The 13,610-nt window shown below is 40.2% G+C and overlaps 1 protein-coding gene across 6 annotated transcripts in view; it reads right to left on the bottom strand.

The window, feature by feature from the left end:
- Positions 1 to 13,610, bottom strand: part of TOX (thymocyte selection associated high mobility group box) — a 293,124-nt gene that overhangs the window by 141,113 nt on the left and 138,401 nt on the right. For 4 of the 6 annotated variants that reach the window (XM_002915712.4, XM_034668099.1, XM_034668096.1 and 1 more), the window contains exon 2: positions 4,453 to 4,518. The exons of 1 other annotated variant lie outside the window; for it this stretch is intronic. In XM_002915712.4, the coding sequence (XP_002915758.2) occupies positions 4,453 to 4,518 (66 nt within the window). Of the gene's footprint in view, positions 1 to 4,452; positions 4,519 to 5,978; positions 6,012 to 13,610 lie in introns of those variants that run through there. One more of the 6 variants, XM_034668098.1, reaches the window with a different exon arrangement.

Genomic DNA, 13,610 nt, shown 5'->3' on the forward strand with positions numbered 1-13,610 from the left:
GTCTCGATGACTGGGTAGGTGGTGTTAAGTCTTATGACTATAGGCAATATAGGAAAAAAAAGAAGTTTGAGGGGTGAGGGAGTAGGTTGGAGGTGATGAATTTTGACCTGATGAATTAAGATGTGGAGTCTGAGTTGTAGTCAGGAACAGGTGCCCAGTGGAGTTAGAAATCAAACCCGAAATGCATGCGAGAGGACTGCCCTAAATATACACATTGCCCTTCAACTTTTATATTCAAAAGATGGGATAGGAAATGTATGTTAAGTGCTTAGTTTTAAGATTCTGGGAAAGCTAATATTGCTTTTATTTTATCACTGTTATTTTTTAATCTTGAGATTTGAGGGACCAGATAAGAGCAGGATTTCAGTGAGGGAAGAGAAAAAAAAGCAGAGGGAAACCTGATCACAACCTGAAAATCATCTAAAATCAGATCTCAGGTCAGGACATTTAATAGTTAGGGTTTACCATGATGCTCAGAATTAACAACAAAAATCAGTCCAAGCTTAAACAGTAACTATTCATGGAGATAAGGAGGAAGGAAGGAGAGGAAGAAGAAAGGAGGAATGGGAGAAGGGAAGGAATAAAGGAAGCCAGGGAGTAGGGATGGAAGCCAAACAGAAGGAAATGGTTTAGCAGAGTAAAAGCCAAGGTCAAGGAGGAAGTGATTTATTGAAAATATGGTTCAATCAGGTAACTTTCTTATGAATTAAGAAAAATCTCCATGACCTGACACTAGAAAAATCTTCTGATTCCCCTATCAATTAACTATTTTTTGGATAAAAAAGATCACTCCTTCTCTACCCTTTTCACACAGCACCTCAACTGAGGCATGCATAAGAACGTTTCTGCATTCAGAGAAGGGGCATAGGGGAATGTTGCCAGTGTGGGTGGAAAGCTCAGAATGAACAAGTAGCCATGGAAAATGATATTCTGGAAACTTCCATAGAAGAAGAAAGAATGAGAAAAAGTAATGGCACATACTCAAAACTAAACATAAATGAATAACCTTGGTGCCATAGAAAGCTGCAATCAAGAGATTGACTCCTGTTTCCTTTGATGTATTTAATTCACATGAACACTTATATCTTGAGTAAAATCACATATAAGGAGCTATGAAAGGTAGGGGCTGGAGAAAGGGCTTGAGTTTTTTCAGGGCAAAGAGAAAGGCCTCATAGCATGTGAGTCTGAGTGGGCATGGAAGATTCTAGAGAAAAGTCAGAGCTAAGTTGGGAAGCCCAATTCCCTCCTGCTTTGTTGTTGTATACTCTGCCATGTTGGTCACTCAGGCGTGACAGGTTAAGAAACAGAAATAAATGAGTTTATGAAGGACTGTTGGTCACTCTTCACATCTGGCTTCCCTTTCTTTAACATGCTCACGTGTTTCCACAAACTACTTAGGAGGGAATCTGCAAGCTCATGAGGTATCAAGCAACAGGGTCCGGAAACACACTAAGAAATCTTGCATCACATGCTTTAGATTCTATGCAGAGTAAAAAAAAAAAAAAAAAAAAAAGTTAAATGGTGTTTAAATTAAAGTACTGAGTGGGGTGCCTGGGTGGCTCAGTCAGGTTAGGCGTCTGACTCTTGATTTTAGCTCAGGTCATGATTTCAAGGTTGTGAGATCGGGATCCACACTGGGCATGCAGCCTGTTTGAGATTCTCTCTCTCTCCCTCTCCTTCTGCCCCTCCCTACCCAACTGCCTGCATAGCACACACACTCTCTCTCTCAAAAAAATAAAAAATAAAATAGAGTACTGAGCTAGCTAGAGCTAGCTCGAGCACACGTAGAGCTAGCTATTAGAGGAGAAAATAGTCAATATTCCAAGAATGGAGCCAGGGAGAAGTGGAAATGTCATGGGTTTTTACTGCATATTTGTCAGGCCTATTATAAGGTAGTATACTCAATTTAAAAGCTGCCTATCAATTACAAAATTGTATGCAAAAACTGTTAAGGATTTGTATACGCTAGCTTGAGAGGTATAGAACGCATGGAGTAGATAGTGCCAAAGAGCCCTTTGGGACTGTCTAAAAGAATATCATTAATTTTTACAGTGTACTCCCATTTCTGGAGTCATTCCAGCATTGGCTTTCTATAAAAATCATTTCAAGTTTAGAATTATGCTCTTTGCTCGCAGCAACATCACAGGAGCAGTAGTGTGCCATATGCTGCTACTTAGCAACTTAGTCTGTAAGTCCCAAAGCATGTACTGATTTGAAAACTGAACAGGAATTATAATTGTTGAGTGATGCTATGAGGCAAGTTGTCTTGGATTACTAAACTATGCAGATGTTTGATGTTATGTAGGAAAAGGAATAAAACTTTCTTTTTCCCTGTAAGAGGACTAAAATCCTATTTATGGTTGCCGAAAGGGGTAAATTGATTAAAATTCCCTAAAAGAAGACCAGGTAATGAATTTTGAACACACTATATTACAGTAAGCAAAAGGAATGTTAAGTGTAAAATTTAGTGAAGGCCATTCAACTTATGTAATTTGCAAAGTTCATTCCCCCCAGAATATGTATTATCTTGCATTAGTTTAATTTTTAAAATAGCACATTCGAGAAACATTTTCAGATGTGCTACATTATTAAAAAAATAGTTTGCTTCTGGCACACAAACCTGCCATATCTTTACAAAGCCCAAAAAGTATGTGGGGCTCTTTACTGTTTTCATAAATTATCACTGGTATTTAAAACATTCATAGTAACTCCTGGTTGAAATATTAAAAGAAATAATGTTAGTTGTTTGATTTTAGTCAGGGCTTAATCGTATGCATTGTACTTGAATTTAAAAATCTAAGGAGCCAAGTTGTTATGATGTATATGCTTTGCATTTCCAATCCTTTACCCAAAAGTCTTTAAGACGGACATAATGATTCTCCGAAAGGGAGCGGCTGCTTTATAACAGCAATCATTTATTGAGTTTGTGTTTCTACTGTTTCAAACAAATTCAATTAGCCCTTACACTTCAAAACCCTAAAGGCACCAAAGAGATGATACTGGGTTGCTTTAATCTAATAGTAATACTAAACTTGTCAGTACAGTTTGGGGATTGATGGTTAGAAGAAAATTAATAGTAACATTTTTCATTTTTTAATCAAACAGTCCTATTCGCAGCTACCTATGGATCTCGGAGGCTACTTAGCCAAATGAATTCAGTGAAGGAAGAATTGTAAATGCAAAGCTCAGCCTTCCAAAGGTATTCTGAAAGTGATCAAGTCAGTTGAATGGAAGGAAATGGAGTCTGGATCTTTGAACTTAATGATGACCTTCTCGTCTGAACAATATAGTGTGGTTTCCAGAATGTCTGCCAGAGAAGGCAGTGATGGTAATGACTTCTAAACGCAAAGTTCATGGAGACGCAGGCTTGCCTCTGTTTTGAGTTAAGCACGAGACATTTTGTTCTTAGAGAAATTTCAAAGCTTCACAAAGTGCACCCCTAACATATACATTAGATTAATTCACTGACAACCACCATGAAGAAAAATAGAAGTTTTTTTTTTTGTTCTCTGTTCCCCCTCCCATCCCAGTTATCAAATCTCTTTGGGCGGCTATGCAGGCATTGAAAACTCCTGTGTTAGAGTTTACGCCATAGTTACTGAGACATGAAATTTCAAACTGCCACGGTTTTGCTAGTCTAGAAGAAAAAAATGTTCAGATCTACAAAATGCTCCTGTGAACACTCCCTTGCTTTCACTTAGCCATGTGTTTATTTTTGCTTACAATGTCCTTACATATTATGTGATGCTGGTACCTTAGGGCAGTTATAATTTTGCTTTAAATGCCCTCAACGGATTAAAGGGCCTGGTCTTAAGTATCTAAAAATAAATAGCCCAGAATTTACTTTTATAAATGTAACCATTTACATTTTCGTTGGACTTTTGTTGTCACTTCTCATGATTAAATACCTTGTCAACCATTCCCAGGGAAATGGATGGAAACGTGCTCTTGAAAGGCTTCAATCATATCATGCATTTTGGCTTCAAAGCTACCTACCCAGTGGATCCCGAAAGCAGCCATATAGCGCTCACCGGCCACGTGATTTTGGTTATAAATGTATGGAAAACTGCCCCAATAGCTGATAATGCAAGCTCTTTGTGACATGTGTAGCTTATAATGATTAACTCGTCTATAGTCAGAAGCACAAATAACCCGCACCTGTAAAGACTTTATTTCCTAAAGGTAAAACAACTGTTTAGGAGAGATCATGCTGGCAAAACAGCTGCTTGCCATTCTGGAGAGGAAACAAGGTAGTATCTTTCAACAAATGCCAACTCCGGTGTTTTATCAGCTCTATCTCATTAACTGGAAACAAGGCTTAAATGCTTTGTTTATAAATTATGATTATTCCTGATTGCGGCAGTTACTGATAGTGCTACTCATTTGCAATGCAACTCTTTGAATTTGTTTAATTACAATTTGAAACAAGGCAGAGAAGATTAATTAACCCACCTGGCTGGCTGGCACATAGTCCTGGCTCGGCTCTGTCATGCTCATATACATGTTCTCACCGTCAAACTGCGAATGAAATAATAGTAAACATTCAGCAATCTTGACTGTGTGCATGTTCGTTGGTGCTGTTTTCACCATCAAACTGGAAAACAGTAGCCATAAAAAAAAAAATACTGTGGTTGGGAATACGGCAAATCTGTCTTAGCAAGTGAGCCCCATCTTTTCTTTGATGTTTCTGTTGTCATCCTTCCTGACCCTGGATGTCAGTGATTTGGAGTAATTAGTGCTCTAGTAATTACAGCAAGCAAGCAAGAAATGAATGGTTTCCTTTCATCTGCAATCTGTTTTAAAACAAAAATGGCTCATTTTGCATAGCATGTATACAGACCGCAGTTCAGTTGTAATGAAGTATTAAACGAGTACTGCTGTACGCTCTACAAATACACGTAAGGCACAGCTCAAAGCATTCTGAGTTTAGCTCTCAAAAGTGAAAAAGTGCAGAGTTTTTATAACAGGCTAAAACTGGCTTCATCTCCATAGCCTATGAGGAACAGTTTTACCTTTATAAAAACACTTGAAAAGAGCACGTGGGACTACCACCGGGGCGAAGAATGATCACGACAATGAATACCCGTAAAAATACACAAGCTCCGCCACTCGACATTCCTCTCGGAAGTTTTTCAGACATACAGAATTCATGTAGGTATTACGGATGCACAGAAATTCATACACAAATTTATGAGTCGGGGACAAGAAGGGAGGAGAAGATTCAGGGCGTACAATGGCAGAACCCTCAGGTAGTTCAAACAACAGCGACATGACAACAGCAACGTACTTTTCATTATTTGGGTTTTCGAAAGCAGTAATCACTCCATTCAGACTTAATCCCCAGCTATCTTTAGTCATTTGATAAATGGGCAAAGCATTCCTTTTTTTAGTTCGAAGAAGAATTTCCCCTAGGAAATTATCAAGTGGACTAATACAGCCAGCTTCAAAGAGCTGACTCTGAATATACTTTCATTGCCAGACTAATTTCAGACATGGGAACTTGAAAATCGGAAAAATGACTTCTCAAGACAGAAGAGTGTTACTGACAAAGGTGCAAGTACACAGCTATAGGGACATATTTTATATATCATCAAAAAAGAGAAAATTGTGTTATAAACATCACATTCCACCACCTATGAGCTGCTAACGTAAGAGGGTTGTACAAGCACTGGGGTGCCCCAAAGCCTCTGAACTGGAGCCTACAGCACGTGGTGCCCTGAAGATTCACAGAAACAAGGAAAGACCTTCCTAGGGACACGGAAGCACTCACAAGGTGAAGTTCAAGGAACCAAAGGATTTCCTCACACATCCCCATGTATTTCATGTTCTGTGAACAAACTTATTTAAACAGATAGGAAATCACTTATTGAATGATGCGGTTGTTAGGACAGGTCAGAAATAGCACACTTAGAAAAGACTAGCTAGACATTTGGTTGCTTTGTCATCTGGCTCAGAAGCCCTGAGTCCAACTGACTTACCCAAGGTTGCTTTTCCATCAGTCAGGTGAACGCCTTCAACCCAGAGATAGGCTAGCCCCAGTCAATCCACCTGTTACTGCTAACAATTCAAAACCTGACAAAAAGCATCATTCAGCATTTCTCCACCCCCGCCCACTGTTGGTTTGTTTGCAAATGTTTTTAATGTTAAGATGCCAAAGAACCATTTAAAATATGGACAGTTTCTCTGACTATAACAAACTCAACCGAACAGAAGCAGTGGAGTGGATCAAATACTCCACAGCCCATGCATATTCTATAAACGTGTTACTTTCTATTTCATCTTCTCTAACTCATTTTCTAAATCTGGTGTCATTCTCAAGCCAACTAAGGCTTTGAAGTTTTGGTTTGAGTCTATCCAAAGTGTATGCTAATTGAGCATATTCAATGTTACTGCTCTTGACAAGGACTCTTTCCTCAAAAAGTACCGACACTTAACTAACTTTGAGCCAAGGCTGAAACAGCATTTTACAATAAAAGGTATGTGACTATGGGAATAGCTATTTTTTGGAGTACATTCCTTGTCCCCATCACCTGTCTGTAGCTTTCCATGTATCAACTGATATGTGTTAACTGATTCAATCTTCACAGCAACCAAGAGTTAGGGATTATTATTACATACATTTTACAAAAGAAGACGCCAAGGCACAGAGAATTTAAGCTAGATGCTCAAGGTCACAGAGCTCTTACAAGGCAGGGCTGCCATTCAAAGGCAGGCAGCCTGACTTTCCAGCACATGCACTTAACCACCAGAACATATAAACAGATTCTGAATTATAATGTTGAGTTAGCTATCAATTCTGAAAATAGTGTCGATAAATTATCAAAGCAGAGTGTTGGCAATATCTCGACCCCAAGATACTGTCCAGAATTTCTGTGGCATTTTGAGACTTTCAAAAAAACAAGAGTCATAGTGAGCTGCCAATTTAGTAATCAGGCTGGCAGAATATCTCCAGATTATTTATAATCAAGCCTTAAATTGAGGTAGGATGGATGGTTTATTTTGTGTCAACTTGTCTGGGCCACTGGGTGACAAGACACTTGGTCAAATATCATTCTCGGTATGTCTGTGAGGTATTTTTGGATGAAATTAACATTTGAATTGGTAGAATGAGTGAAGAAGACCACCCTCCTTATTGGGGGTGGGCCTTATCTAATCAGTTGAAGGCCTAACCAGCACAAAAAGGCTGACCCTCCTGAGAGTAAGAGGGACCTCCTCCTACCTGACCCATTGAACTGGAACAACAGTCTTTCCCTGCTGTCAGACTTGACTTGAATCATCAGCTCTTCTTGGGTCTTAAGCCTTCTAGCTTTTGTACTGAAACTATACCATTGGCTCTCCTTTCCAGCTTATCCACTATAGTTTTGGACTTCTCGGCCTCCACAATCAAATGAGACAATCTCTTATAATAAGTCACACGTCCTGTTGGTTCTGTTTCTCTGGTGAACCCTAACAAAAAAGCTCTGAAAATGTATTTCTAGAGGACTTCCCACATAGAAACACACAAAGGGATGACATTGTTTCATGCTACGCTTGCTTCCTAGGGGAACAGGAGAGATGTTGCTTTTGCTGTGAGAGTCTCTGGGTGCACCGCATCTCAGTTCATCCCACATACATTCACACCTCTTCATCCAGAGTGTCTTTCTTCCCTTCTACTTGCTGAAATGTCCCTTACACCCCTTGGTATTTTCTTACACCCTGTGGCTTCCCTCAGTCAGGGCTAGGCTGTCTCCATCCTCTGGGCTCCCCCAGGGAGCCCTCTGGTTCCATGTGGGTTTTGTTATTAGGAGCCTAACTGCACGAGCTGGGGGCTACCAGAGGACACACTGCACATCTTAGTGACCTTTGTGCCTCTATAGCTTAGGGCCAGCACGTAGCTCGTCCTCAGGAAATGTCTAGTTAATAAAAATTAAGTAATACTTGCTTGATTAAACAGATTACTTTCCTAGAGAAGGTGATCACTTGAGAAGAGAAAGAAGATTCAACTTTTAGAAAATGGTTTGAAGGTTTTGGAAAGAGGTCAGCTCAAAGTTTGACAGTGGATTAAAAGTGGTTACTCTAGAAGCAGAAGCCCTTTAAAAAATGTACAGAAATAGCTAGAACACCATTACTTAAATGCTAGATGTAGTTCTTCCTCAAGATTTTTATATAATTAAAAAACATATAGATTGGCCAAGAATCAAGAGACCTGGCTCTAAGAATTTTGAGTTGCCAAACAAAAACACATATGTGTCAGAACAGGCCTAGTCATTCTCCCTGTGGCTGGACCAACTCTTGGACCCAGACCCCCCCCCCCCCAGACCCTAGGCCCTCTCCATACACACCCCATCAGGTTAAGGTCATTGGTGTACTGTTCACAGCTCCGTCCACCCACACCCCTTCCAGGAGCTGGTTCCAGGGTTCCCAGCAGGCCTTGCAAGGATGCACCATTCTTAAAACGCACCCCATGTAGTGGGCACATGTCATTTGGGGTGGAATTATAGCACAGAGATCTCTAGACTTTTGGTCTTTGAAAGATCCCTGAAGGCCTCATTTCTGAACCTCTCACATTATGATTGGAGAAACACACTTTTTATTGGTCACGTGGTCCGTCTGGGACTAGAATCAAGGTCTGGATACCTAGTAGAAGACTTTGCCACTATGACCTGCTGCTTTATATTCCATCGCTCATAAAACCGGGGGACCAGACTCTATGACTCTTTGTATCTGTATATGGCTTGGGTGCATACTCCACATTCTTGAAGGAGAAGTATTTGCCTTATTACGTTAATGACCCTGCTTTGCTTTACCTGGGATCACATATTAGATGAACATTATTAATAATTGTTGCAATAAAATTGTTTTATTAAGAGGCGCCTAGGTGGCACAACGGTTAAGCGTCTGCCTTCAGCTCAGGGCGTGATCCCGGCGTTCTGGGATCGAGCCCCACATTAGGCTCCTCCACTGAGAGCCTGCTTCTTCCTCTCCCTCTCCCCCTGCTTGTGTTCCCTCTCTCGCTGGCTGTCTCTATCTCTGTCAAATAAATAAATAAAAAATCTTAAAAAAATTGTTTTATTAAAAATAACTAATGACATTTCCTTAGTCCTTATGTTTATCACAGTTATTATTCTTAGAAGTCAACTGCATTCAGGCATTATAACTTTTCAAAAGCATACTAGGACTTTTAATTTCCATGTATTCTCAATTTAAAACCTGAAGCAAAGTTTGAAAGAATAAAGAGCCTGGCTTATTTAAATCTAAATGTAAATGGCATCAACTCAGGATTAGCCTTTCTGACCAAGTGCTTTTCTACTCTTTATTGTGTTTTTATTTCAAAGCACCAGGGATGCAATCACATAAAAAGTCATTTATAATCTTCTACTACAGTTTTTTGAAATTGTTTTTAGAGGATATTAACCAAACCCATAATCCCAAAGAGCTTTTCAAACTAGGTAGTTATTATATCTTCTATTTAAAAACCGAAAGCAGACATCCAACACTGTCTGAACATAGTGAATGATGAGCAAAAATGGGCAATATTAGGCTCCCCAAACCACTAAAGCCAGAAAAATCAAAGGCAGAATGTGACCTATAAATCAATCACTGGCATTGGTACAGGAAATGGGATCTTTTTAGGGAAACCATTAGAGGAAACCCAGAAAACTGCTCTTGGGTGGGGGTGGTGGAGAACCTCACAGAATCCGTGAAACAGTACCTCATTGTATTGCCTATAAAAGGGAAAACCTTACATTTCTGGGTGTTTTCTGAAGGAATATTTGATACTTTTATTTTTTTTATTTTTTAAGAGCTAAAAGTAGAAATGTTTATAACAGGGAGTTAATTTGACATTTCTGAGAAGATGCATTATAATAAATCGTTAAGAGAGGGTAATCGCCCCAAAATAAAATATCTATTTTTGTGTTGCTTGGCTCAATATAAGATTATAAGTCATCTCCCCACCCCCACCCCCGCTATTTTGAATAATGAAAGAAATAACTTAAGTTTGGGAAGTGAAGTCAAAGACTTTTGTGTTTCATTGAAGCAAAGCGTTTTGAAAGCTACTGCGAAGGGTGATAAGGGGCTCTCACTGCTGTTCACAGGCCCGGGAACAATGTAGCTGATAAAAACAGCAAGACAAACTCCTACACCTATTACCCATCCTCCCATTCTCCAGGAACAAGGTCCAGGGACACCAGAGGGGGAATCTGTGTTTATCTTGCAGCTTCAAGGCTGACTGTTGATGCAAGATAGTCTAAGGTAGCACGCCTCCATGCGGGGCCAGGCTGAAAGCTACTGGTTCTGAGCACAAGGGCCGGAACAGGGGCTCACAATGACAGGAGAGGAGAGGGAGCAGAGCACAGCTCTCAACACCCCGTGCAAAGAAAGCAGCGGCTCTGTTGCGGCTAGGAATGGACCTGCGTTACAGCCTGAGAGCACACAGAGCTGAAACAGGAAAGAGAAACCCCTTTCCTTCAGACTCCCGTCACTTGAACTTGAGTGGTAAACACTCTGCTGTGGATTTGAATGACACAGGGAAGAAATCAGATCTGGGGTAGCCAGGCTGAGGGGAAGGCTTGGCCCCTGAAGGGGAGAGAGAGACTACTGGACCCACGGCTCAAATACTGTGCCCAGAGCTTAGAATCTGGCCTCTTTGTTTTTTTGGAACTGAATCTATATCTCATTTTTGTCCTTGTGATAGATTTATTTGGGCGAAGGCTTGTCTATCAGGTTGCTTTGGTTAGTTTCGGTAACTGAAATTTTCAATGATAATAATGCTATGCATAAACTTGTATCTTCTTTTAAGTATAGGCTCTGAATTTAAGATCATGATGCCATCATGGTTCAAGCCCTTTTTCACCTTTGCAGTTACTTTCAAATCACCTCAAATGTATTAAGGCAGTTAATTTTTCTAATTAGCTTGTAATATGGTGACTATTATTACTTCCATTTTACAGATGACAAAACTGAGGCACAAATGAGGTAAGTCCCTTGCCTGCGAGGGATCCAATCACATGTGCCCCAGCCCAGGTCTTCTCAGCCTGCTTTGCCTTTGCTTCCGGGACTGGCTGACACGGTGCCCATAGTCCTGAAGGCCCCAGACAGAGGGCTTCCGCTGCCCCCAAAGGTGCCGGCTGAGGAGCCCCACGCCTGGCCCCAGCTTCCATCAGGGGCTCTGCACCTGGGCTGGAGCCGGAGCAGTTCTGCTTTCCCCCAGAGCCCGTGCAGAAGGGCCGAGCAACCTGTCCTGAGAGTGTGGAGGAAATGGGACCCAGGGGAGGGGACTGACTGCAGCATTCCCTGGGACCTCTTTAGAGAAGCCCCTCATGCCCACCAACCAGGAGGGATTTGTTGCAAAGCTCTGACAGCTTGGAAATGCCTGCCTCACCGTTTGCTCTCCCCGTCTCCTTGTTTCCTTGTTGCACGTCCTTTCTCCCTCACCCCAGTTTCCCTGGGCTTGTACTCCCAGAGTTAACACGTGAGCTTTCATTACAGGCTCTGCTTTCTGGACAACTAGGACAGTGCCCAGTCGTACACAGTAAGTGATGGTGCTCTTAGGGGCAAAGCTACATGAATCTGATCCCATCTTTGTTCCGTTTTCATTATATTTATGAATCATTAATTCTGGGGTGCCTGGGTGGCTTGGTAGGTTAAGCGGCTGCCTTCGGCTCAGGTCATGATCTCAGGGTCTTGGCATTGAGTCCCGAGTCGGGCTCCCTGCTTAGTTGGGAGTCTTTTTCTCCCTCTGCCTCTCCCCCTGCTTGTGCTCTCTCTCTCTTTCACTCTCAAATAAATAAATAAAATCTTTAAAAAAAAGAATCATTAATTCTATTTTCAATTCCTGTGCAAAGACAGAAACAAACTTAAGAAATAATAATAGATAGAAGAACAAAGATGTTCCTTTATCATGAAAACATCACTCCATTTGAAAGAAAGAAAAATGCAAGTTTCTAGAAACCTTCATTAACCCCAAACCTCCAACACAAAGCAATACATTTTCATTATGCATTATTTAAGAAAGCAAAGAATGGGTGGGATAAAAGCTTAACTATCAGTCCAACTCCATTCTGGTGAATCTAATGGAAATAAGTTTAACCAATTGAAAACACTCAGGTTTTAACTAAAAGGCCCCCTCCACAAGGTGTGTGATATTAGAAAACCAGGAGCAATGATTTCTGATTCCAGGTAGGAACATTGATTTTGAAATGAATTCCCAAGTAATTTCTGAATCTCTATAAAGCATAAAGCTGTAAAACTATACTGTAGAGTTGAAACTAGCGTCGTTCCAAATGATCGGTTCAGAACATTCCTTTAACTTGTCATGTTTTAGACAAATTTTTCTGAATCCGTGCAGTAAGGGAACAATTTGAGAAGTACATTCAAACTTCCTGGCAATCCTTGCCTAAGCTCAGTAGTTCCACATGATATCAGCTCTCACCTCATTTACCATAGTCTCTAATCCTGCATAGATGTGGAATGAAAAGTATGAAAGTCATTACTTTTGGGGGACTGGCTCTTTTATTGCTAGTATTCTTTCTTAAGCACGGTGAGCATATTTCAGTATCTGACACGCACAGAAAAAAGTGAGAGTATTTTCCTACACATGTCTGGTCTGGAAGAGCATGCCCCTTTCTGGAACCTCAAAACAAGAAGAATGGAAGAGACGAATAGTTCAGAGTATTGATGGGGTTATGAGATTGGCATGATGGATTTACAAAAGAGATTAAGGAGACGTTACAGGCCAGTTAGGTGACAACTGAGTGGGCTACAAACTTTTAAAAAAGATTTGAGGACAAACAATTATTGAATAATTCTGAAATTAAAAGTGGTTGTACCAAATAAAAATACAAATAGGAAGGTGCAGAGTTATTAAGATGGAGATTCTCACTTCCCTATTATTATTACTCAGAAAATAACATTGTGCTTAAATATAACAATGATGTTACAGGAATAGACTTATGGTAACTAAAATCTCCTAATGGTAGGACAGGTGTTGAAATATATTTTGGTATTTTCAGGGCAGACTTGACCAGTTAGAAATACGAGAAGTTCAGTTTATATCCACTCTCTTTTTCTTTTTGAGATCGTATTTGACATTTATTTTTTTTAAGTTCCAGAGAGTTTCTGTTTTCCAAATAGAAACATAATGACATTTTAAGAAACTGGATTAAATCCTTCAGGTTATTGAGTCTCAGGCTGTCCACTGTGAAAGGACGCAAAGCTTTATTTGGTGTATATCTGTCATTTTGAGGAACCCGGGAAGTCACTCAATCCATTCGTTATATCAGAAGGAGCATAATTTTTAAATTTTCTTTAACATCTTCAAATTCTATTTAGTTATATCTATTTTTGCATAACCTCCTTTGATATTTAATCCGTGATCTCATGTGACTTTTCCTGCCGACTTATCCACATTTTTCTGAAGCTTATGGCATAATTTTCCCTGCATTAGCTTAAGGCTTTGGGCAGAAAATGTCTCCCCCTCCCAAGGCTTATCCATTATACCTGTTGATAGAGTTTCCATTCCAAAGTTTTTTTTGTTTTCTTCATGTTTACAGTAGTTCAAACTACTCCCCTTAGATCTCCTGCACTCTCATTTGACTTTTTTTTTTTTTTTTTTTTTTTTGCTAGCATTC

Source organism: Ailuropoda melanoleuca, chromosome 9 (assembly GCF_002007445.2).
Source record: "Ailuropoda melanoleuca isolate Jingjing chromosome 9, ASM200744v2, whole genome shotgun sequence".
NCBI lineage: Eukaryota > Metazoa > Chordata > Mammalia > Carnivora > Ursidae > Ailuropoda > Ailuropoda melanoleuca.